Raw genomic sequence first — 26,609 nt, forward strand, 5'->3', positions numbered from 1 at the left:
TAAACCTGGTGAGAGTTTCATGAAGCACATTAGTCAGTGATTTTCGCTGACTAATGTCCTTTGAGCCAATCAGATGCAAGGATTTCAGTAGCTTATCACAATAGTTAATGACTATTGTTTCATGAAACTGCTCCCCATGATACGTGCCGTCCCACAAGACTTTACCACAACACTTTACACTCGGAAACTGCAGCTTATGCAATGATTCTCTTGGTCTAAACTATGTTGTTGTGAATTATAGGGCTGTTCTTATTTGCTTAGTCACAAGTTGCAACACTGTTTAAGGTCAATTTTTATTAATCAGCGATAACGGGCTTGGGCTACTATGAAAAAAAATCTGTTCGGCTCACTTATAATATATATATATATTTTTATTACTCATACGGTACGTGTAACTAAATTAAGTGAATAAGAAAGGGAAAAGATAACACCCCCGACATTTGTTTTTCAACGAGGGCACAAGTTGGTTGCAATAAGAGGCAAAGAGCAAAGGGAAATTATAGCACCAGGGACATGTGTGTTTATCATCTATCGTTGCTTTTTACAGTAAAAGAAAAAAGGTAAAAAAAAACACACACAAAAAAAACGGTTCAACTGTTTCGGTTTTGCTTTTTTCCTTGCCATTTTAATTTGAAAAAAAAAATAATCAGATTTTGATACATGTATTTGATTTGCATTTATTTTGTCTACTTTGTTACATCTCATTACTTAGTAATATGCTTCCGATAGAAGGTTGTTTTGTCGCGTGGTAATTTGATGAGGATCCTATTGTCCTAGAACGCTGGGATTTTATATGATTAATTTTAACTAGAGATTTTTGCATTATTTATATCAAGACCTTAAAGGGATACTCCGGGCTGAAGATATTTATATCTAAATAAAGAGAGTAAAATTCACAGAGCAAAATGCTGAAAATTTCATCAAAATCGGATAACAAATAACAAAGTTATTGAGTTTTAAAGATTTGCATTATAAACAGTACTATAGGCATGTCTTCATGAATTAATATTCATTAGGTGGCTGATGATGTCACATCCCCACTTTCCTTTTTATGTTATTTTAATACATGTTATCATAATTATTCGATTTTTGCATAAATGTGTAAGTGATGTGTCTCCATTATGGTGAAATAAGTTGCAGCAATAAATAACTAATGCATTTAATCAGTTATTAATCCAATTGTTTTAGTTCTTGGTAGAAATATTTTGAATAAACCTAATTTCATATAATAGAATACAAAAGAACAAGTGGGAATATGACATCATAAGCCCACCTAATGAATATTCATGAAGACATGCCTAGAACTGTTTCACCGGAATAATGCAAATCTTTAAATTCAATAATTTCGTTATTTGTTATCCGATTTTGATCAAGTTTTCATCATTTTGCTCTGTGAATTTTACTCTATTTCACAGTACACTCTAATAACTGAAATGTTAAAACAGCAATTGAAAGGCTGGAGGAGTGAGATCTACCTTTTCTACATGTTGCATTTACCATTTTCAATGGTTCGACCCAACACTAAAATTGTTGGATTCAGCTTTAACCCTAAAAGGACTGGGCTATTTGAGATGTATTGAGGACTGGGGGGGGGGGGGCATGATGCCCCCTCCCCTTCTGATCTCGGCCGCCGTTCGCGCGATCGCGCCGAAATTTGGCACGCACTTTCTTTTCAAAGTGAACTACAAGCCAGTACAAAAAAAAAAGTTCTGAAAACGATTATTTTCCATTTATTATGAATAATATATGCAAATTTATTCGTGAAAAACATTATTTGCATATTTAACACAAAATTTCACTTCAAATTTTCTTTTTTTTCAGATGTCATCTTTTTAATCTAATTTAAAAGTTTCCACAAAGAAAAATTGCAAAAGTTATTTTTTCTTTATGTATTTCTTTGTTTTTTGAATTCCTTATGTATTTCTTAGTTTTTTCATCTTTTGTTTTTCATTGTTTTTTTCACTTGAAATTATTACAGACCATTTACCAACTATATTAAACTCTAAATTAATTAGGCAGACTAAATAGAATGAAAAATAATCACCCTTTTATAAATTTCATCTCCCATAGACTTTGTACACAAAGTATAAAAATGAGCCATTTTCGGCATGACATTGTCTCGAAAAAAGTCACGTGGCGTCGCGATGCTATACCCGTATGTCGCGAGTTTGGTCTGAAAAGTTGCGCGAGACATCAGAAAAAAAGTCATAAAATTTTGCGGCGTTATCTTTTTTTTGTTTCGGAAATATCGAGCGAAGCGTCGAGGGGGGCCATGATACCCCCCCCCCCCCCCCCCAGTCCTTTTAGTGTTTAAGCAAGGTTGGCCATAACATTTTGGAAAAGGTTGTCACTAGCTCCTCCAACCTTTCTATTGCTGCTTAAACATTTCACTTTTAGTGTGTATCTAAATGTATCCCTAACATTAAACCAAATAAACCCAATTTTTAAACCAAATTTTTAAGCTGGTCAATGTTTTTACTTTCTTTTCATTAAGGCAATGTATAATATGGTCAATAATTTATTATGCAATCTTAATTTGACTATACGACTTAATTGTGTATAATCTCCGAGGCACTTAACTTTCTACAAGCTCTGCTTCTTTTAAGTGTCTTATTTTTCATGTTTCGACATCATGTGCATTCGAGCTACTGGTTTTGTATACATATATGTATTCAAGATTTATTGCCAATATACTCATTTTTTATTGACCATCTTTGTTATGCTTTATATTGTATTCTTTTATTGTTCCTTTGATATATGAGAAGTTAATCGCTTGAACTGAAAACTGAAAAAAAAAGCATTTGCAACCCTAACCCTACATCCTTTCACGTGAGCAATTTCGTGTCACTTGACTGATTACTCCATGTACTACTATACATTAAAGGTCAAGTCCACCCCAGAAAATTTTTGATTTGAATCAATAGAGAAAAATCAAACAAGAATAACGTTGAAAATTTCATCAAAATCGGATGTAAAATAAGAAAGTTATGACATTTTAAAGTTTCGCCTATTTTTCACAAAACAACTCGGCAACACGCAAATGAGAGAGTCGATGATGTCCCTCACTCACTATTTATTTTGTTTTGTATAGTTCGAATTATACATTATTTCCATTTTTACAGATTTGACAATAAGGACCAGTTTGACTGAACCGTAAAATGTTAAAACAACTGTAATTCCCCATGTTCATGAAGGAAGAAAACTTATTTCACCTTCCAATGAGGAGAAAATTAACATATTTCATGTAATAGAATACAAAAGAATTAGTGAGTGAGTGACGTCATCAGTCCCCTCATTTGCATACCGACCAGGATGTGCATATAACTGTTTTGTGAAATTCCGCAAAACTTTAAAATGTCATAACTTTCCTATTTTACATCCGATTTTGATGAAATTTTCAGTGTTATGCTTCTTGGATTTTTCTCTATTTGTGCAAATCCAACTTTTTGTTGGGGTGGACTTGTCCTTTAATCGGTTATCTGAGATGGCGTACATGTATCAGTGTATGTATACCAAGAACTGATCGCGAACACCAGTTCTAAATTCATGGTGCTAGGTCAACACCCTAGTAGTGTCATTACAACTCATTCTGTTAAACAAACAGAATGAGTTGTAATGACACAACTAGGATGTAACAAACTTCGTTATTACACTTATAACACTAGTATTCGGTGTTACATGTATGTTAAAATTCCAATATGTATGTTTATTTGTCCTCAAAACACGAGTTCAATTCAAGCTCTCATTCGATCGGCCTAGTATGCATTTCAACATCATAATATGATTATATTGTTATTAGTCATATTTTTGAGTATTAATAAAAATGCTAATGATCATAATTAGCATTTTTACAAGTGTGATCATTAGTCATTTACTTTCAAACTCATGCTTGATATTATTAGTAATATATTTCTTCTCCAAATATTGTTAAAATTTAACTTATTTTTATCACTATTTTCAATATGAATATTATTGTCACTTTTGTGCCTTTGTTATAATTTTTGTTGAGTATTAATTATCATAATTCAGAATTGTTATTATTACCATCACTTTTATCATTATTATTATCATCAATTTTATCATCATCATCATTATTAATGCCATTATTCATAATTGTCATTCATAACTACTATCATATCTGTCAATCGATCATTCATAATCAAGTTCATAATTCAACCATTTAGGCTTAAATAGTCACATTTGAATGAAAAGCCGGTAAACACAATAAAAGAAAATCATCATTGCCACCAGGAGCTAGCTGCGCGCTTCGGGGGCAGGGGCGGCTGGGCGTCCGCCCCGGCGTAAAATGTCTAAAGCAGAGAAAAAAACAAAACATGATGACGAGGAAAAAAAAACTAAGAGGAAGAAAAAAAAAGAAAATCAGTATAAAAGAAAGGTCTATGTCATGTACCTTTATATTTCCACTGTTATTTATTTGAGAAAAAAATAAACGAGGCCCTCTTGAGTCTTGTCCCCATCTCCGACCCCCCCCCCCCCCTTCCCGGCGCCATCCAATAAATCCAAGCAGTTTTATGATTCCCTCATCATACATGATACAGCACGGTCAATAGAATGAGAATAAAACCTACCTGCGTTTCCATCTCATCCGGTTTGGTCCCTTCCTCGTCATCGCCCTGCTCGTTGACGGGTTCGTCATCAAGAGGAGCCGATGTGTATGTCGTCGTCCGCCCTTGACCAAGAACCAACTTCAACGACGACGACGTCGCAGTCGCCGCCTTCTTCGGGGGCAAAACCAGTATCGGCGCCGAAGTCCCGGTCTCCATCCGAGCTCCCGACGAAGCCGAAACGCTAGTCGAAGAGGATGTTGGCACGGTCATCGTGGTCGTCGGAACAGGTTCTTGATCGTCTTTGCTGAGTTGGGGCTGCGATCCCAGAGATTCCATTTCGCGTATGGTGAGGGTATGCTGCCGTCTTTTGCCTTCTTGTGTAAATGTAGTGCTGCGCACGCCATACTTGGGATTGGTGTCAAAGTGGGTGTTCTTCACCAAATGCTCTGGTACGGGTACCACGTCAATGCGGTTCGGAAAGTTCATCTTCTTCACAACAATGCTCCTTCCCAATTTCTCAAGCGCTCTGAATGTGGTAGTTTTCGATATCTTAACGCCTTTAACAAGCAAGGCAGCCTGTAAAGCAGCTAGAGAGTAGATACCCGCATCAGTGTCGAGGATTTTCTCTATCAAATTCAGCACATCAGGTGTCAGCTTCGTACGTCTGTTTTGAGGGAAGACGGTTTTACCTTCTCTGTTTTTTCCTCGCCGTGAATGAGATCGAACGCTGTTAGGCGAATCCGTGATGGAAGCGGGAGAATTCCCTTCGGGGTATGGTGAAACGCTAGCCCGGGCGTTCCGGCTGTCCTCATTCTCGTGTTCCGCTATCGTTCCACTCCCAGTCGCCTCCTCGTCCTCGCATTGCATCAGAGCTTGCACGGTATTCAAATCAACATTGAAACCTTCCTCCTGCAAACGAGTCCAAATGATTTTCGGTCGGTCGCCCAATTCCGACCAATGATAGAGAATGCGGTCGCGAATCTCCTCCGAAAATTCCACGTCAGCCATCGTGAATTACCAGACTTGCTTATGGAACAGAAAGAGAGCCGTTAAATGGTCGAGAAACACGACTACTACGTGTGGAATGGAGCGTTTCTGCAGTACAGAAATGAATAGAACGGTCGTTCCGAAACGCGCGCAGTCAACACAAATGAGTCGCTTGCATTTACGTTTCGGCATTATACACACACGGTGTCGTCTATTACACGATATACACAGACTATACACGCTAGGTACATAATGCAAAATATATCACGTCCGGTTCTAATGAGGCCTATTCCAATAGCTATTGCTGTAGTTGTGGAAATTGCATGTGGAAGTTATGGCAGTAATATGGTATATAACAGGAAACTGTATTATCTCTCGGAAATGACCTTTCCATTGTTCTTTTCTATTCTTGTTCCCTGCAACATTTCCCTTTCCGCTAAGAAAAACAAATGTAATGGTGAGCTCGTATTTTTGAGGCGCCTGGTTTATCTTTGTTAGGCAGTAACATTTTTTCATTTCATTTAGGTTTTATTTCCACAAATCCGTTATGTTACAAAACTTTGATAACTTAACTGACATAACTAAGCTGAGCAACCATTACACACGTAGACTATATAAGTATAGCAAGCATTCTTAATCACTACATATTAATACATGTTTAAGTACATAAAAAACGGAAAAGCGGAGGAAACCTTAGAAGCAGAATGCTTGTAGATAAGGTTCCCTTTTTTATACATTACATTTGACATTACTACTTAGTAATAATACACGTGACAACATTTTATCAATTAAATTACGCCCACAAAAACAACACAACACAGAAACGAGACAAAAAACAAAGAAAGGAAGAAACGAAGAAATAAAAAAAAAATAAAAAAAATAAAGTAAGCAGCTGCCATCCAACAGAATTTAAGAAACTTCTGGATAATAAGCTCTGTGGACAAAAATGCAATAGAGTATGCCAATAAATATCAATTTCAGTTTGTTTCATTATATCGAAGAAGAAGCTTTGCTTTCAAGTGATGTTTGAAAATATTATAATTTTGTAGTTGCTTAAGTGTCATATCCAAGCAATGTTTCATGCAATGTTTCAATGAATTCATGGAGATGACAATCATTTGCGTTGACAATAGAAAGAGGGGGGGGGGGGGTGAGGAGATGGGCATTACCAACAACAAACAAAACATTTTTAAAAAATCACTTTGTAATATTGGAGTTGGAAGATATTGTAGATTTTTTATGCATGTAAAAAATATATTAGAAAATTGATAAATTGGATTAATGATGGTTCTTCGTTCTTCGTTGGACGAGAAACGAAATGATGCATTGAATAACATGATTTTCGGGGGTAAGTGTAATTAAGCAACATTTAGCGCTCTACCAAAGTTAAATATAGTAAAATTCATGTGATTCTTTATGTAAAGAAATAAATTATTCAGTATTATGATGATGAGAGATATATTAACTAAATATCGGGTTTGTTTAACAAGTTTAATACTAAATGGGTGTCACTTCATCTGTGGCGTACAGAGGGCGGGGGCGCTTGCACCCCCCCCCCCCCCGCCAATTTTTTCACGACCAAGAAAAAAAGAGAAAAGGAAAGAGAGATGGGTGAAATATATCATTTTTTCACAAAATTTTACTTTTGTAATAAAAATATTGACTCTTTGCTCGCTCGTTGCTCGCTCGTTGCTCGCAACTTTTTATACATTTTGCCCGATTCCCTATACCTGGCCCCCTCATAATTTTTGGCTCACTTCGCCGCTGCACTAAAATATATTTATTATTTATTTTCTTGGGAGAAATGGACAGTATTGCTATTGTTTGAGTTCATGTATTGTTTGAGCTCATGCATTGTTTGGGTTTTCATGTATTGATTGGGTTTATATCAACAAAGGCCGCACCCCCGAGTATTCTAAACTGAGATAATTGGCTCTCTCACTCAGACATGAATCATTAGTTATTTTTTTACAAGGACTATGAATAAACCAATGCAGGCCCATAAACTCTCCAGATTTGTTTATAACACTTTGTTAGAAGCCTCCCTTTCTGAATTTGTAAATAAATTGAATACAAATTTGAATTGAATTATATTTCTCTCATTGAAAGGATCACTTTACCTTTAGTTAAATTCCCCGTTCTTGGAAGAAATTACTTGGAGAAACGAAACTTGGAAACACAATTTATATGCGTCCTCGCTCTTTCTTTATCAAGTTCTTTTTTAAAGCGATGGCCCTTAACGATTTTTTTTTCAAATGAAAATAAAGAAATGATTCTCCTCTTTGCCCCTTTTGTAATTATTAACCGGAAACGTTCTTGCATTTGTTTATTCCATGTCTTCGAATACAAGCTATGTGGCAAAATTCTCTTATTTCCTCTCTTTTCGTTTTACTTGATGAGTAACAAATAAACAGAATACATAATCGCTAAAAAGAAAAGTAAACGTTCTCTCATTTTTTTCAGTTGAGTAATAGTTATAGACTCCGTTTAATGATCAAAAATTCTCTTCATTTATGCTTTGCTGTCTTCTTTCATCCGTTTACTTTCCCACTTTTATCTTTTTCTCATCTTTTTTTTTTCAATATACTTGGAAATTCAAAGGATGGGACCCCCTTAGGGTTAGATGGAAACATGTCATACAACAAACCAATCATCTTTTGCACAATTTGCAAGAGAAAACAGAGGAAGAAAACTCTGTTTGAGGCCTCTTTTCAGGCTGGAAATTCACCTATTTTATCAAAATATTTTATTCAAAAGAATTAACCAATATAAAAGAGTAACGTTTACTCTTTCCTATGGTACAAAAATAATGAATTTCACTCAAAGAAAAAATTGTTAAATTCTTTGAGAAAAAAGTTTCACAATTCACGAGATTTTGTAGGGATATTAAAAATAATTTAAACAACGCTGTTTACTAAATGGATCGCACAGTAGTTATTTAAACAGTTTAAAATCGTAATAAGTGTTTAAAATCGTAAAAAAGGGTTTAAATTCAAATATTTAATTATCAACAATTTAAGCATGGTTGTTTAAGATTTTAAACACTTGTTTAAACTGTTTCCAATAAGTTGGAAAAGAGGTTTCTGCGGGAAAAAAACGGTGTAACTTAAATTAAAAGCAGGGGTTATATTTCTTAAGTCCCTAAAAAGTACGAATGAATGAATGAATGATTAAATAAATAAATAAATAAATAAGTAAATAAAAGACAATAAAAATGACAATAACAAAATCAAAAAGTAAAAAAAATCAATATAAATAAAGTGAGACATGAAAAATTTAAAATGAAAGTGATAACGTAAACTTTTCTCCGTCTATTACTATAGGTGGACAATGCAGCAGGCTATTTTGAAACTTCTTCACTGACATTACTATAAAGTACCGAAGCGATGAATGACAAAAAACTTTTTTATTCTAATTCAGCGGTTTTTGATACCATAATTTAGGTAGAGCATGATGAAAAACACAACCAAAATTTGGTGGGAATCAGACCATGGGGCCCTGAGATTATGACCTCATGAATACATAATTAGCCCCGTTTAAGTCAATGTATTATTGGCATGGTTCTAAATGTTAGAAACCATGCCAATAATACATTGACTTCAGTGGGGCTAATTATGTATTCATGAGGTCATTTCTAAAGCCCCCATCACACTTATTCGGAATCAGCAGGAATCAAGCAGAAGCTGGAAAGAAAAAATATTCAAAAAATCTAGAAATTTTTTGGGAGGAACTTATGAATTCATCAAACTGGAGTTGAAATTCAGTAAATTGACCAGGTGTATCATCATACACTAGTCAAAATGAACCGCAATGGAGTCAGATTGATAATTCGTGCTACGTTCTTGGACATTCTAGGGGCATTCTAAATATCCTGACTGCATTCTGAGTGCATTCGAAATATTTTTGTCATTTCTTTTGGCCGTCCCGAAGGTTTTGGTCATGTTCAAAACATTCGAGGGATATTTTCGAACGGTGTTCGAAGTAGATTAAAATGACCAACTGGTGGTCAAACAATAGTCCTTTCATTCACTCAGGCCAATTCTGCTTGATTCGGAATAAGTGTGATGGGGGCTTACCAAGAATATGATTACTTTGGTATTGTTTACACTGTAAAAACACTGTTTAAACTGTCAAGCAATGTTGTTTAAGCCTGTCACTCTAACAACTGTTATTTAAGGTTTTAATCAAGTTGTTTAAACTGTAAATTTAATTGTTTTAAAAGTATATATTGATCCAATTTTTATTCAAATATGCTTGATTCGGAATAAGTGTGATTGGGGCTTAAGGGTCCCCATGGACCGATTCCCACCAAATTTTGGTTGTAAGTATTTTTCATCATGCTCTACCAAAATGTGATATCAAAAATGAAAAAAAAAAAAAAATTGATGACGTCACACTTCGGTACTCTTATCACATCAGGAGCATTCCATGGAAAGACTTGTCGGACGTTTCATCCGACATGTTCCGTTTTATCCGACAGTTAACAAAGAAACGGTGCCTCTTAGCCAATCAAAATCAAGGAAAGTTGTCATATCTGACAATTTGCCAGACAAAGGCTTTGATAGCATACCATCCTGGTGTGTGTTTCATAAAGCTTTACGTAAGTTAAGAGCGACTTTAAGAACGACTGGTGATCCTTTATTGTGGTAAATGGTATATTAAGCGCGTAAGAAAGGTTCACCAGTCGTTCTTAAAGTCGCTCTTAACTTACGAACAGCTTTATGAAACGGCCCACTGGTCTGTTTAAACAATGCTTTCTTTCTTAAAATTTGAATCGGGAAAGCTAAACGCAACTTCTTCACTTGAAAAGTGTTAGTGTTAGTGGTTATCCTAATATAGTGGAAAGGTCATTTTCGGTTGTTTTTTTATTAGGTTTCATCTTTAAAAAAGTCCTGTGCATAATAAAAAGAATTATGTGTACTATATAATAATATATAATAATATCGAATCTACTTGGCAACCTGCGAAGGAAAATAAAGTACATTAATGAAATACACGTTTACTTCTCAAGGCCAAAATTGTGGTCTTAATTCATTTTTTTCTTCAACTTTCGAGTCTATGCAACTGTATTCTTAACAGTATTATTTACCAATCAGAATTGATTAAAGGGGAAGTTCACCGTGAAGAAAAATTTGTTATTAAAATAGCAGAAAAAAATGATAAAAGATATTAGTGATGGTTTGAGAAAAATCCATTAAAGATTAAGAAAGCTATTAGAATTTTAATTTTGGGAGTTGTGACGTCATAAACGAGCAGCTGCTTCATAAGTTATGTCATATAATATGCATAAATTTCATATTTTGGTTCGTGATGACCTATTTTTGTTTTAGTTTTAGAAAACGGTGTGATATTGATATACTGGAGGTACAGTAAATACCATTCTCAACTTTCTGAGAAAATAACATTTAATTGATGTTTACCATACGATAAGTAGAGAAGCTGCTCGCAATTGACGTCATAAATCAATTCAAATAGTTAAAACTCTAATAACGTTTTTATTCTTTAATGGATTTTTCTCAAACATTTTTTAATATATTGTCTGTTATTTTTACAATAAACTTTTTGTCAGGTTGAACTTCCCCTTTAATGAATGCGATTGTTTAAAAACTGAAACCCGAAGAGCTACAGATAATTTGATTATTGTGACTTTTGACAAATATGGCTTGATTATAATTTTTTATAAACATATTCCACCTCTCTTCACTTTTTTTCTCGTTCTTCTCATTATTGTTTTGTTTCTTTGAAACTTTCCTAGACTAAAACTAATTCTTTCATGTCTAGTCTTTGAATTAGCCCGTAAATCTTGGCATGGTACTGTTGACACACATAGCTCAATTTATATAACTGCTCCTCGAATAGCTGGGTAACTGATGAACTACATGTAGTTTGAAAGATGCTTTCATCGGCCGTTTCTCCAATCTCCAGTCACCTATAAGACTAATCATCAGCCGCGAAGGAGACTTTCTCCAAGTACCGTTGACCAGTGAGAGTTAAAATACTGCAGTTCACAAAGCCTCGGTGCGCCGTAGAGGGCGGAATTCAGGATCTCCTATATTGTGCATTGACTTCCCCACGCTCTCGAACACTATTTTGGAGAATCTTCTCACGCTGTCATGGGAGATGAGGACTTTCTAGCCCTTTTCTAGAAGCCTCACATTTGCTCCTGTCTTAATATCTGCAGAGGGCTAGAGTTAGGATCGTAACAGAGTTGTTGGCTCAGAATACGATGTGAATTAGGGTTTATTTATTTTGGGAGGCCAGGTTTATGTCTGGCTTAACGTACAGATTTTCCATCGGAGCAATTGCCTCCGTAACAAATGTCATGGAACCCTTATTGAAGCCTGTTGAGGCAAGAGTTAAAACATGAGGAATATGTTCGAAAAGTATCCAAAAGGGATATGTACATGGGTGGGTGCAGCGGATGGGCCCCCTACGATCTTTCAAGTAGTGAGCAAATAAGAAAAATAAAAATAAAAAAAAATAAAAGGAGGGAGAAAGAGATAGGAAAGAAGTGTTTAAAAAAGAGAGAGATCTTGGTCGTGCAATTTTATGATACCCGTATAATATCTGAAAAAATAGTATATATTTTTTTACGAAACAAATTTGCAAGGAGAAGTTAAACCAATAATATCAGGTCAACTTCTTTCTTTCAAAATATCAAGGTACATCCCCTGTGGATGGCATGAAGACAGCAGGGCCCTGTCTTACAAAGAGTTACCATTGATCCAATTAATCGTAACTCTATGGAAATCCATCAGTGTCATAATTTTTTCTACAGGAAATTTGCAAACTGTCCTTTGTAAACAAAGGAGAACACACCAAATTGTCCAGAAATCAATGAATTTATGGATATGCATTCATATCTAGATTTTTTTATAATAAACATGCATTTTATATGTTGACTTTGCTGGCTTTCCATAGTTGCGATTGATTGGATCAATCGCAACTCTTTGTAAGACGGGCCCCAGGAAAGATGGTTGAGAGTAGCAGGCCCACATCCAAGGAGGAAGGGGGAGGGTCAGGGGTCCATCTGAAGCCCATCCAACCCCCCCCCCTGTTTCCGCGGCCCCTGAAGATGTCGCCTAAGCAAGGATGCGAGCTGAAGTGATATTTCCCAGATTTTGATAGGATTGAAAAAAATCAGGCTTGACTAATGTGATGGCAGCTCGAAGAACGTTACTCAATGAATATTTCTTATTCTGTTTTCTGTAGTATTAATGAAATTCATATTTGAAAGCACTGTTCACAAATATACATGTATGTTCAAGTTCACAAAATGATATACGGTATTTGTACCAGTCGTACAAAATACTAACACCAAGAATAGGATAAATTATAGAATTATAAAAAAACACTATCGGATATTCCATAATCGGGGTCATCGAGTGCTCAATCAGACAAAACCTGAGGGGTAGTTTAAAACATAGCCGAGGTTTCATTTTCCCCATATAATAAAATGATCATCAAATCTCAATGTCAGGTAACTATGAGACGCCGATTGTACCACTATTATTTAGAACAATTATTTGTTATACAATCATTTTTTATCAAATAATAACAATTATAACTAATGAAAAACAAATAATCATTATTGTAAATATAGAAAAACAAATAATCATTATTTATAAATAATGAAAACAAAATCATTATTTATAAATAATGAAAAACAAATAATCATTATTTATAAATAATGGAATGTCGAACTATTATTATTTACAAATAATAAAGTATGACTTGGAATTATATATGAATAATTAGAAATGTTATTTTATATAATAGTAATTATTTACAAATAAAATGTAAATTATATATAAATAATTGTTATTATTAAATAGATAATGATTGTGTAACAAATAATTGTTCTAAATAATAGTGGTACAATCGGCGCCTCATAGTTACCTGACATTGAGGTTTGATGATCATGAATGATTATACACTCAGCAAAATGATTATACACTCAGCAAAAAAAAGTTCTTGGACACTTATAAAAGTTACAATATTCCATATAGATATTTGATTAAAGGCAAATTATTGTATGTCAACATGACCAGACAATATTCCTCTTCCAGTATGACATGACATTTTCATGTGAACAGTCATGCATGGGTGGTTAAATGCTTTAAACAATAGCAATGTCAGTAAAAGAAAATTGCAAGAAATGAATCAGTCAGTGCATGGCTGGTTACAGGCATTTAACAATAGCAATGTCAGTAAAAGAAAATTGCTAGCAAACGATCAGTCATTCTTTCAGTTGTGAAAGTTTGTGTGGCATAAATATCCATTAAACGATAAAAGCAATCTTAAAGTCAAATACCACTCTAATAGTGAAGAGAAAGTTATCCACCTTGGATGCATCACTATTCCACTGGAATTTTAAGTCAAAGTTAGTCGATGAACAATATGTCAAATTTCAGTATCTTGGCATAAGCAAAAGAAAATTATCCTTATCCTCCTATCTACTGCAGGGGTGGTGGCCCTAAGTCGACCACTCCAAGGACGATCTCTAACTTCATTAGTAGCCAAAGACCGCTGGTTCAAATTTAAAATTGTTGTTGGTGGAACTTGGAAATATCGAGCCACTTGTCTAAATGACTGCCCAGACTGCAACATTCCTATTGCTCTTGCATGCTCTTGGTTGGAAAGTTTCATCTTGAAAGTGAGTGTCCAAATGATCCATCTCATTATGCATCTCATGATGCATCCCTAAGCATTCAATTCAAATGATAAACGCATGTTGAAATTGCTGAATGTATGCCTACAGGATGGCCATGATCATTAGCATTTGAATGGTCCATTTCTTGCAATTTTCTTTTACTGACATTGCTATTGTTTAAAGCATTTAACCACCCATGCATGACTGTTCACATGAAAATGTCATGTCATACTGGAAGAGGAATATTGTCTGGTCATGTTGACATACAATAATTTGCCTTTAATCAAATATCTATATGGAATATAGCATTCTAATTCTAAGCATTCTAATATCGCGGTCACACCGATGGAACAAATTTCCAGACAGCAATCAAAACTATAACGTTAGGGACGCACTATTGGATATCCAGAGGGGGGGGGCTGGAAGTCCCCCCAAGATTGTGATGTGTTTTATTTTGCCTGTTTTTCCATTAAAATAAAAAGAAATACATAGCCAGCAATTCACATTCACCTTCAATATCAAAGACAGACATTCGCTTTGTCAGTCTGGAACATGAAGACTACGTATTTCTAATGTCACGTTCACACTGACGTAACAAACTGCAAACGATCAAAACTATAACGTTATTTCCAGTGGCATAGGCATGCACTATCGATCGGTTTGCAATCGGTTTCGTTGGCTTGACTGTGGCATAATAGTTTCCATCATATCGAATCAATGCCAATAAAAAAATCGTTTATTGATATAATGTAAGCACATGACTACGGCCTTGTGAATGAGTATGATAATGAAATAATTTTTCAGGACCGCAATTATTGTCGAGGTGCATGTTTTCATTTCATGTTCATTTCGTTTGTTTCAAAGTATTCTAAATCAAGGAGTAATCAAATCGAAGGTAATTGACATTGGTTTCAGAGTTTTGGTCGGTTTTTCACGGCTTTACCGTTGATTCCCTGTTGTCGCTGTGGTTTTTTGATGCTGATGCTTGTATACCGGAGCCTCTTTCACAAATATTTGTAATCAAAAGAAAATCCTAAAATGAAATGCAATTTAATTTTTGGCCGATTAGACGCACTTGGGATCTAAGTTTGTTGCCTCTACGAATTGCGGGACACTTGATTTGTGCACATATGATAATATCAACGATTCAAAAAGTCTGACGCTGTTAGTGGCTGCCAGACCCACGATCAATTGGGCAAAATGAATTTTCGGATGATTTCTATATCTGGGCCCCGTCTTACGAAGAGTTACGATTGATCCAATCAATCGCAACTATGGACGGCCAGCAACGTCAACATATATTATGTATGTTTGTTCAAAATATTTTTCTAGCTATGATGTATATTAATGCATTCATTTTTTCTTGAAAATTCACTGCACTTCTCTTTGCATACAAAGGACATTGTGCAAATTTTTCAAAGAAAAAAGTTATGACTCTGATGGATTTCCAAAGAGTTACTGATCGGATCAATCGTAACTCTTTGTAAGACGGGGCCCTGATTTCTATTACGAACAATAAAATGTGATTTAAAAAAAAAAGAAGACATTTTTCAACAGGCTCCTACACACACATCCATCTTTCACTATGATATGTCATTGTTCTTTATACAGTTATCATATTTAGTACAACTCCTATTTTGTAAGACTTAGTATATAGCCCGTTGACCATGACCATTAAATGGCTAGCGTTTGGAAACAAGGTGCGAGCGATAGTCTATTTGGCTGGTTGAGTGTGTGTGTGAGGGTGCGTGAGGGAGAGAGTGTGTGTGTGTGTGTGTGTATTTGGAGGCAGTTTGTGGTTAAAGAAGTGTAGACAATCAACATTTGGTTTCCAATGAATAGAATTTAGATTTTTCATCTTTAGTTTAATTATTCTCATCATACCGTCATCCAGTGTCCACCAAAATTCGAAGTGATTCTGAACAGGAGGGTCAGACAAAAAAAACAAGTGGAATGCCTCTGGCCGTCTCACCTGCATCACGCGATTCAATATAGCAGCAGTGCTGATTTTGAAAACTACTATAACTCGCACAAGATGTTCAGTGATACTTGGTTACTCTTATTTCCACGTTTTATGAACTAGACCAATACACTTATAGAGATATGATGGCAATTCAACAAATACCCCCAACGTGGCCAAAGTTCTTTGACCTTACATGACCTTTGACCTTGATCATGTGACCTGAAACTCGCACAGGATGTTCAGTGATACTTGATTACTATTATGTCTAAGTTTTATGAACTAGACCAACACACTTTCAAATTTATGGCTGTAATTCAACAAATACCCCAATTTGGCCAAAGTTCATTGACCCTAAATGACCTTTGACCTTGATCATGTGACCTGAAACTTGCACAGGATGTTCAGTAATACTTGATTACTATTATGTCCAAGTTTCATGAATCAGATCCATAAACTTTCAAAGTTATGATGGTAATTCAACAGATACCCCCAATTCGGCCAAAGTTCATTGACCCTAAATGACCTTTGACCTTGGTCATGTGACGTGAAACTCATGCAGGATGTTCAGTGATACTTGATTAACCTTATGTATAAGTTTCATGAACTAGGTCCATATATTTTCTAAGTTATGATGACATTTCAAAAACTTAACCTTAGGTTAAGATTTTGATGTTGATTCCCCCAACATGGTCTAAGTTCATTGACCCTAAATGACCTTTGACCTTGGTCATGTGACATGAAACCCAGGCAGGATGTTCAGTAATACTTGATTAACCTTATGGCCAAGTTTCATGAACTAGGTCCATATACTTTCTAAGTTATGCTGTCATTTCAAAAACTTAACCTCAGGTTAAGATTTGGTGTTGACGCCGCCGCCGCCGCCGCCGTCGCCGCCGCCGCCGCCGTCGGAAAAGCGGCGCCTATAGTCTCACTCTGCTATGCAGGTGAGACAAAAAATCAGTATTTATAATGAACATGACTAAATATTTTCAGTCAGAGAAAATGGATAAAGGCAATTGGAAAGAAATTGCTGTAGGGCAATTCGATAGAATATGTACGTCCGACCCCCTTATATGTGGGACCTTCATGAAATTTTCTGTCTCTGATTTCTTGATCTTTTTACAGTCTGTAATTTTCTCAAAGAACCATGACTTGGTCAGTTTATGAAGTGAAGTAGGACTTGGAAAAATGGGGGTCGGACGTACAAAAAGGTTGATCATTTTATGGAATTGCCCTATAATTTTTCACATGTATACGGACTCGTTCGGAGTTCTCGAGAAAAAGTACTTGTACGAACATTATGAGGGATCAATAAAATAATGTCCTCATTCGCACGTTTAAAATCATAATTACCGTGATGACAGGGGACACGGAAGCAGAGAGGGGAGGGGGGGGGGCTGGGGTTTCAGCGCTCACTTTTTTCCCAAAACTGTGTACAAAAACGTAAAAATGACCATATGACTGTGATTTTTTTGCATTGTCAGCCCCCCCCCCATCACTTTGAAAACCGTTCCGGGACCCCCGGATTAAACTTGCGTTCAGATGGGGGGGGGGGGGGGCTCGGGCAGCACTTCCCCCTTAAAAAGATCCCCGATTAAGAAAAACAAAGAAAGATGAAGAAAAGAAAGATCCGGAAAAGGGGAAATGGTTAAATATGAAACTATATATTGTTTATCGATCATAAAATTTGATTTTTATTTTCAAAATGTAAAAAAAATCCCGCAACATTGTGGATATTCTCCAATTGTCCAATATAAACCACGTTGTGCCCACTCATTTTTTTTTTTAACTTCGCGCTATTGTCTAATCATGGAGCTCTAAAACACAATAGCTCCATGGTCTAATTAGATTGATGTTGCATTATGTCAATCGTGAATAAAACAAACCGGCCTCGGTAGCCAGACAGTATACTAATCATACATGATTAGCCAGGGGTGGTGGCACATCAGGAGTGGGGGCACCACCTCCTACGACCTTTTCAGTGACACAACATTTGCTTCGGGCTTTGTTTCGCCTAAGATATAGGGTTAGGGTTTGGTTTGCAATAGGGTTTTATGTTAGGTTTACAGTTAGGATTAGCAGGGGTGGATCCAGGATTTTCCAAAGGGGGGGGGGGCAAATTTTTTGGAGGAAAATTTTGACAAGCCAAAGGGTTTTCAACCACAAAATTAAGGATATTTCGTAACCAAACAAATTTGACAAGGCCCCCCCCCAAAAAAAAAAAAAAAATGTCTTCAATTTCTAAAGATGGGGCACATCTCTGTTTTAATGGCATTTTTACATTACAAAATTTTAATTTTGTTTCTCAAAAGGGGGGCACGTGCCCCCTGTGCCCCCCTCCGGGATCCGCGCCTGGGTTTAGGATAGCGTATAGTGTTAAATCCAGGGCTGACGTCGGCCATTCCATTAATGTGTGGAATTTGCAGCGGAGCAATTGTCACGGAACCAAGTTTTCAATCAGTTAAAAAGGAAAAAAATAAGGAGGATAAAAGAGGGAGAATTAGAAAGAAAGAAGATTATAACAAGAAGAATATTGGGCGTGTATCTCTGTAACATCGCCTTTATTCAATTGAAAACGGACGGGCTCAACTTGTCCCCCCCCCCCACCCCCTCCCACTTCCATGCGCCACCCCTTTAAATAACAAGGTGGGAACTTTAGTAATCAAGAATTTATTAGTTCTTCTAAATGATGTTTATTAATCAAAATATTACGCCCACAAGAAACATTATCTGCGATTGTTATAGGACCCTAAAATAATAAGCACAAATTACTTTTCACTGTCTGTTTAAAATTACAAGGACAATATATATTTCAGCTGCCGGATAAAGTTTATTAGAAACTAAAGGCCATTTTTTCAAGGACAGTCAGTGATTCATATTTTGCATTATGGACATTGAATTCAAGTAAAATTGAAAATAAATCAGAGTGAACCATTATACCTAACGGTCCTGCACTGTATTACATCCAGATCCAGAACTAGTACTGCAGCATATATAAATTGATAAGACAAATAGATGATATATGAATATAAAATCTAATAAGAAAGCACCAAAACACTCTATTCGAATAAAAGAAAAGTCAAGGACTTTTATTTATTTTGTGTGTTACCTTGCTCCGTTGAAATACATGTAGATCACTGTGAACATTAAATGAGAAGCTTATAATGACGTCGCACCCAAATGTTTACTATTTAAAACACATGAAAAAAAAGTTTATTATTTTATTCGGTGAAAATATTATATTCATGCATACATGCAATGGCGGATCTACGCGTAGGAGGTAATGGGGTTTCACCCCCACCCCTTGGGCTGCCATGTAATAAAAAGTATTGACCATTTTGCAGTCAACCCTTTTTTGTGCTTTTCAAATTTCTCGGTACCAATATTACGTTCAATTTATAGTGATGTTAGGATATTGAATACCGAACAAATAACAAAGAAAAATTTTATTAGATTTTTTTTGCTTTGCTTTTTAATTATTTACACAGAATAAACAAGACATAACATTTTTGCATGATACATTGTTTTAGGCATATATATATTTTTTTGTTTTTTGTTAGCTAATATTGAATTTATCTGGCTCCATTTTTTTTTTCAAATCCCCCTTGACATTGTCAAAGAATTCTCTGTAGTAATTTCTTTTCCAAAATCTGATAATGTTTTAATGTGTTTTCTTTTTTTTTGCTTGTCAAATTTGTCGGTCAAACCACTACCTTGAAATAAAAATAGCCAGATCCGCCCCTGACATGTTTTATACATGTGTACATGGGCAATGATAGCAAACCTGAAATGTGGTGTCATACATTTGTATATATTCAACTGTTCAAAGAGGATTGTGCAGGGGCGGATCCAGGATTTTCCAAAAGGGGGGCACATTTTCCTGATGAAAATTTGACAAGCAAAAAATAAAAAAAAATAAATAAATAAAAATGAGGTCCTCAATTTCAAGGGAGTTGTTTTATTCAATACTGCAAAACTTTGGGATGTCAGAAGCTAGTTTTTCTTCGTTCGATTTTAATTAAACTTAAAATAAATGAATAATCAATATATAAATAATTATTATGATAATAATAAATAGAATAAAATTGTGACTAAGAAAAAAAATGAGAAAGATTGAGAGAAAAAGGTTTTAAATGTCATTCTTGTATCTAAATGAAAAGTAGATTCTGTATATGTTTTAAAACGCCTTTTTGCTCGTTCTCTTTGTTCCCTCGCATTTTTTAAAGTTTTTTTTCATAGAGTTTTTTGCCCTGTACGCCATGTTTGGCCTCTCAAAATGTTCATCATTAAGTCATTAAAAATTGTATTGGAGCGTTGTGGCCCAGTGGATTAGTCTTCGGACTTTGAAACAGAGGGTCGTGGGTTCGAATCCCAGCCATGGCGTAATTTCCTTCGGCAAGAAACTGATCCACAATGTGCTGCACTCAACCCAGGTGAGGTAAATGGGTACCGGTAGGAAGTAATTCCTTAAAAAGCTGTGTGCGCTATGAACGTCTAGCTTAGCCGGGTAATATAGGAGCGCCTTGAGCACCTAACAAGGTGGATATGTGCGCAATATAAATACCCTATATTATTTTCATGGAAACTGCTTTCGTTCAGTCAAGATTTGTTCTTTTTATTATAAAAACCCTCATATTTATAATACTAAAGGCTATTTTATTGAAAACAAAATTGACGAACGTGTAACGTGATACAAACCAAGGACTAAAATGCAAACAAATTGACGGAAATCTGTATCGCGTTTCAGATATTAATGTGGATGCATGATTTGGCCTTATGTTTCATTCCTAGTACGTGATTCATTCATTCATTTCGGTTTATTGTACAAAATACTTCCTTGTTAAAAACAGTCGGGAGACTGATACAATCAAAGATTACAATGTAAACATAAATTTCATAGTTACAAAAATAAGTGAAATGAAATAGTCAAATGATATAAAGTAACAATTAATCAATTGATGTTGGTATATCGCAAATACAAGGAAATTATAGATGAGAGCACGTTACAAAATATATTCCAAAGATAATTCCAAAAATATTTATAAATAAAAGCTATAATATGGTAATGATAACTGAAATACACGCTCTAAGTTCAATAAACAAATCTATAAGTTGTGAAGAAGGTTGAGATTGGGATATAAAATTAAATCGCAAAGTGGAAGGTTCACATTGAGAAATAAATATGGAATTATGTTTTTAAAATATGATTTTAAGGCTAATGTAGGACATCTGACATACGGAAAATAAGGCATAGAGCACTGTAAATTGTATTATTACAGATTATATCATTATTATCACTGTATATGAAAAAATATCGTCACTACATGTATTATTATGCTATATCATTATAATCATTACCATTTAACAGTTATCATTTACATAGAGATCAATATCATTATCATAATCATCAAACGCATAAGTCATGAATAGCTAGATAAACTACATAATGTAGTATTATATTGCATGTATATCCAATTGGCCGAGTTAGATGTTATTCAAATTGATGAAAAATGAAACAAAAAGAAACATCTATATTCAATTAAATTCTCAGGAATTAAAGAATTTATCTTCGTATTTAATTGTGATATTGTTTTACGGTGTTTAATAGCCGTAAGATTTCTTTTTTTTATGCAAACTTGTTTATGAATACGGAATTTATAATTTTTTTTCATTAATAGTTAGAAACATCAAGTGATAACTTATCTAGCAATCTGTGCAAAAATACGAAAAATAACATTAAGATTATCGATCAAGTGCCCCTCCCCCGAAAAAAAAACCCAGCAAAACGAGGAGACACGAGAAGAAATGAAAGAGAGAGGAGATTAAAGGGAAGAGAGAGAGGGGGGAGGGGGGAGTCACCAGTTAAATATTATCATTTCGGCTTGACATACTGGATCGAAAATGTGCGGGTACGAGGGTATTCTTTCTATGAAATTGACACATTCTAGTAATAATAAGCATATTTTGTAGCGACATATCCGAATAAAAATAGCCAGGCTGAAACAATCTTATTCAAAATAATAAAGGGGATGATTTTGGGAAGGGGTGGGGTATTCCGATCCATTCCCAATTTTTCTAGTCGTTATTATTGCGCCCTCCCTTTGAAGAAAAGTTTACCTTCTTTGGATAATTATGATAAAAGCCTTTTTTGTCATTTACTTGTGAGAGAGTTTCGGAGATCTCACCCCTATTCGAAGTTAGAACCTTTTTGAGGGGGGGGGGGTCAGCAAATTATGTAATAGCCGCCTTCTTGTTGAAATGAGATTCTCTTCTTTGTCGAAGATTACTTAGGGTAAAAAAGGTAAACCTTAACAATTTTCAGAGATTGTGGGCCCACATGCTTTTGAAAAAAAAAACATGCATTCGTCCCCAATCCCTCCTTCCTATATACTGCGCATCTTTATAACATCAATGGCGAAACAAAACTAGTCAGTTTATCATAACCAAAATTGAGTTATTGGATTGTATTATTCAAGTTATGCATTTTTCCTATTAGCGACTTTCATATATGAATATTAATATGCTAGGCAATGCATCATCAGTGCCCATGACACACTGCAAAAACTCCGGTGTTGATTTAACACCAACCCGGAATCTATTATGTCCACACCAGAGAAGTATCGAAACAACACCAGTTTGGAATCAAACTGATCCTGTTTTAATACTAATTGGTGTTGTATAAACACCTTTCTGGTGTTAGACCAAAACGAAACTGGTGTTGTTTAACACTTCTCTGGTGTGGACATATATATATTCCGGGGGCTGGTGTTAAATCAACACCGGAGTTTTTGCAGTGCAGGTGCAGAGCTACTGATGATCGGGACAACACCGTCCCTTGAGTAATATGATGGTTAAGAGAAATGACAAAGAAGGTTAGAAAGAGGACTATCAAAACTAGAGGACTGAATATATGTGTTGTTGTACATTTTTAATGGATGTGAATGAAGTGAATTTGAAATTTGAATTTGTGTTAGGCCTGTTCTGTAATCATGATGATATCCATATCATTTAGGACGAATGACGTCACCTTTCTATTGTCCGGCCCCGTCTAAATACGCCCGGAAAGCTCTAGCTCCTCAATCGGATCATCAATTGCATCGAAATCATTTTAATTGAAAGATAAGAAAAAAAAAAAAGATTTGTTTAACCATGTACGTGCCAATCTTGCCAGTTGGTACCTCTTAATTCACTTTTTATTCCACACAAGTCACAAAGGTAGCCATAATTTTGTCTGGCGTCTACAGAAATAATACACACGCGTTTTTATTTTCTTGAGTTAGCAAGACAATCAAATGTAGTAAGCATACAAATCATATTTTGCAAGAAATATTTTTGTCACTTATATCAATTTATCTCTATTTCAGACAGCTGAAACATTACTTTGATCAAATTCATTTCCATGAATGTAGACAGACAACGCCTGAAACAACCAGCTTTATCAGACCATTGTTTCCGTCAGCTATATCGATTTACGTTAGTTACCATGGCAATAGTATTTTTACTTTCATTCATTTGTTATGTACTGAGCTTTCTGTAGATATATCACTGTCAGGATATTGATAAATATTGTGGCTTTTTGATGAAATGTAAAAAGCAAATATGTTCACGTTCATTTTCAGGACAATTATTACGCAAATAAATTAAATTAGTTAGTCGTTAGTCTTTAATCAATTCTTCGTTCGATCGTAGGGTTACGCTGTCCATCAGACATTATGACATTTATTTCCCACATGCTGATCACAAATTTGCTTCACATTGACTAAGTTTTAACCAATAAACTATTGGGCATGCAACTGCTGGCCAATATTCACGTATTCGTGGCATTCGGAAAAAAAGCATAGTTGCCCTCACTTTCGAAGTTTCAATATATGTATATCTGTATTTATTATTGATTATTGTAAGTGTCACACACCCGTTTGACAATGCATACATTGGCCTATATATTTTTTATATCTATAAAATTTATAAACTGAGCAGTACAAACTCTTGTATTCAATTCAATTCAATTCAAAATGGTTTATTAAGATAAAACTTCCATCAATTCAATTCAATTCAATTCAATTTATTTTCATTCTTCAACATAATACAAATAATTACATGATAAATCAATTCAATTCAAATAAAAGCATGAACAAAATTCAACATTGAATAAATAACATACATATTCAATAAGTGATTCAAATATAAATTAACATGCATGTCAAACTTAAATCAATATAATTAAATATAATTAAATCAATATAATCATACACTCTTAAAAACGTTGGGCAACATACGGTCCACACAACAATTGGTTAAAACTTTATCAAATTCTGAGTAGCTTTAAACCAATAATGTGTGCTTTTGGTGAAAACTACACAGTATTGGTTGAAAACTACCCAGAGTTGGATAATGTTTTAACCAATTGTTGTGTGGACCGTATGTTGCCCAACGTTTTTAAGAGTGTAGATCATGAGAAGAATGGAGGGGTCCACTGAAAAGCAAAGCTTGTAAAATGTGAACCCACTGGCGTAAATCCCGGGGGGGGGGGGATGGGGGATATATCCCCCCAACTTTCCGAGGAGGGGGGGGGATGGCCTGTACAAACACTCCCCCCCCCCCACTTTTTACGAAAGAAATGAAAAAAAAATCACAAGAGATAATTGTTTTATTGGTGAAAATTCTTCCTAAAATACCGCTTCACAAATAAAACAATATTATGGAATCATAAAATGCAAATAAAGAGCCATTTCACCATTTCCGAAGGAAATACTTATGTCCTTATTATAACATTGAAGAGAAACCCCTGTTTCTTCCAATTCATCAATGTTGGGGTCTTTGGGAAGGGATTAAGATGGAATGTCAAAATTTTTTGAATGTAATCTCCAATAAAACCATTAAACCATCATGGGGTAAAAAAAGATAATAATATTGGAGGGGTATTTGCCATATGGACATACAGTGGCGTAACTACGGGGGGCATGGGGGCACATCCCCCCCCCCCCATCGGCTGACACAAAAAAAACGGGGAAAGGGGGAAAAGGAGAAAAAAGGGAGAAAGGAAGAGAAACGTAGTGGGAAAGAAGAAAATATTATTCATTATAATGTTATATTATATTATAATTATGTTATGTTACATTATGTTACAGTAATTACATTACTTTATGAAACATAATTTGCCCAGGGCCTACGTCTTTTTTTATTGTTCCTGGTGCTCGCATTGTCTGTTTAACGAGATATATATAATCCTGTTGTACTAAAACATCCCGTTTTCAAGTCAATATAAACCAAATATATTTCCTAGCACTTGAGTTATCATTGTTTTATGTAGTGACATATGCTTCTTTTTCATGACTCAAAGGTGATTGCCCCATGTCAAGGACTTCGTATAAATGAAACATTTCCTGTCCGTGATTACGTTCGCATTAGTGGATTGGTGAGATATGTTTGCTCTTCATGAATTCCTAAAATCAGTCCTTAAAATGTCCCTTCTTCTGATCTGAATATCAAAAATTTTCAGCTCGCGCTTCGCGCTCGCATCATTTTGGTTAATGAAATACGTATGGTCCTAGTTAATTCCTACAAAGAAACCTTAGAATGCCCCACTTCAGGTCTGAATTATCTAAGTTTTCAGCTCGCGCTTCGCGCTCGCATTGTTTAGCGAGACAGGTACCTATCATGATTACACAAATTTGATTATATTGTCCCTTTTTAGGTGTGAATATAAAAAAATTTCAGCTCGCGCTTCGCACTCGCATTATTTGATCAGTCAAATACATATCCGTTTAATGACATTGTCCTTAAAATGTCTCTATTAGGTCAGTATAACTGGCAACTTAGCGCGCTTCGCGCGCTCACTAGCCCACTCACTTAGTGATTAAATTTTTTTGCTGGTGCCCCCCCCCTCCCCAATGCCGTGACCCTCGGTACGCCACTGTGGACATATCAATGACAATTCCTTGCATATCTAACAACATGATTGCAAAAAAATGCCAAAATATTTCAGTCATCCCCCCCACCCATCAACACGGATTTACGCCAGTGTGTGAACCCCTCAAAAAGTTAGGATAGAAAAAATATTGAAATATACGTAAAGGAATACATGAAGATAACGAAAGGGGCAAAACAAATCTTATATACAGGATTGTGAAATTCAGATACAAAAGACAACAACACGACACAACACAGGTACATGAGGGTGGACAATAGTACAATGACAACTGCCTAGAATACAGAAAGAAAAATAGAGATAGGGAGAGGGATGCAAAGCTAATCTGCTGCATATATATTATATATTATGTCTACACATACATACACATCATGTACATATGTATACACACACACATATATATATATATATATACATACATATACACACATACACACGCACACATACACACACCCTTACATACGGACATACACACATACACACATACAATATAAAAAGTAGAATATAATG

General features: G+C 35.2%; 1 protein-coding gene across 1 annotated transcript in view; it reads right to left on the minus strand.

Annotated features, from left to right (window-relative positions):
• Positions 1–5,576, minus strand: part of LOC129282834 (uncharacterized) — a 31,833-nt gene extending 26,257 nt beyond the window's left edge. The window contains exon 1 of the mRNA XM_054918693.2: positions 4,590–5,576. Coding sequence (XP_054774668.2) covers positions 4,590–5,576 — 987 coding nt within the window. The remainder of the gene's footprint in view (positions 1–4,589) is intronic.
• Between the last annotated feature and the right edge of the window lie 21,033 nt (positions 5,577–26,609).

The sequence above is a fragment of the Lytechinus pictus genome, unplaced genomic scaffold (assembly GCF_037042905.1).
Source record: "Lytechinus pictus isolate F3 Inbred unplaced genomic scaffold, Lp3.0 scaffold_20, whole genome shotgun sequence".
Taxonomy (NCBI): Eukaryota; Metazoa; Echinodermata; class Echinoidea; order Temnopleuroida; family Toxopneustidae; genus Lytechinus; species Lytechinus pictus.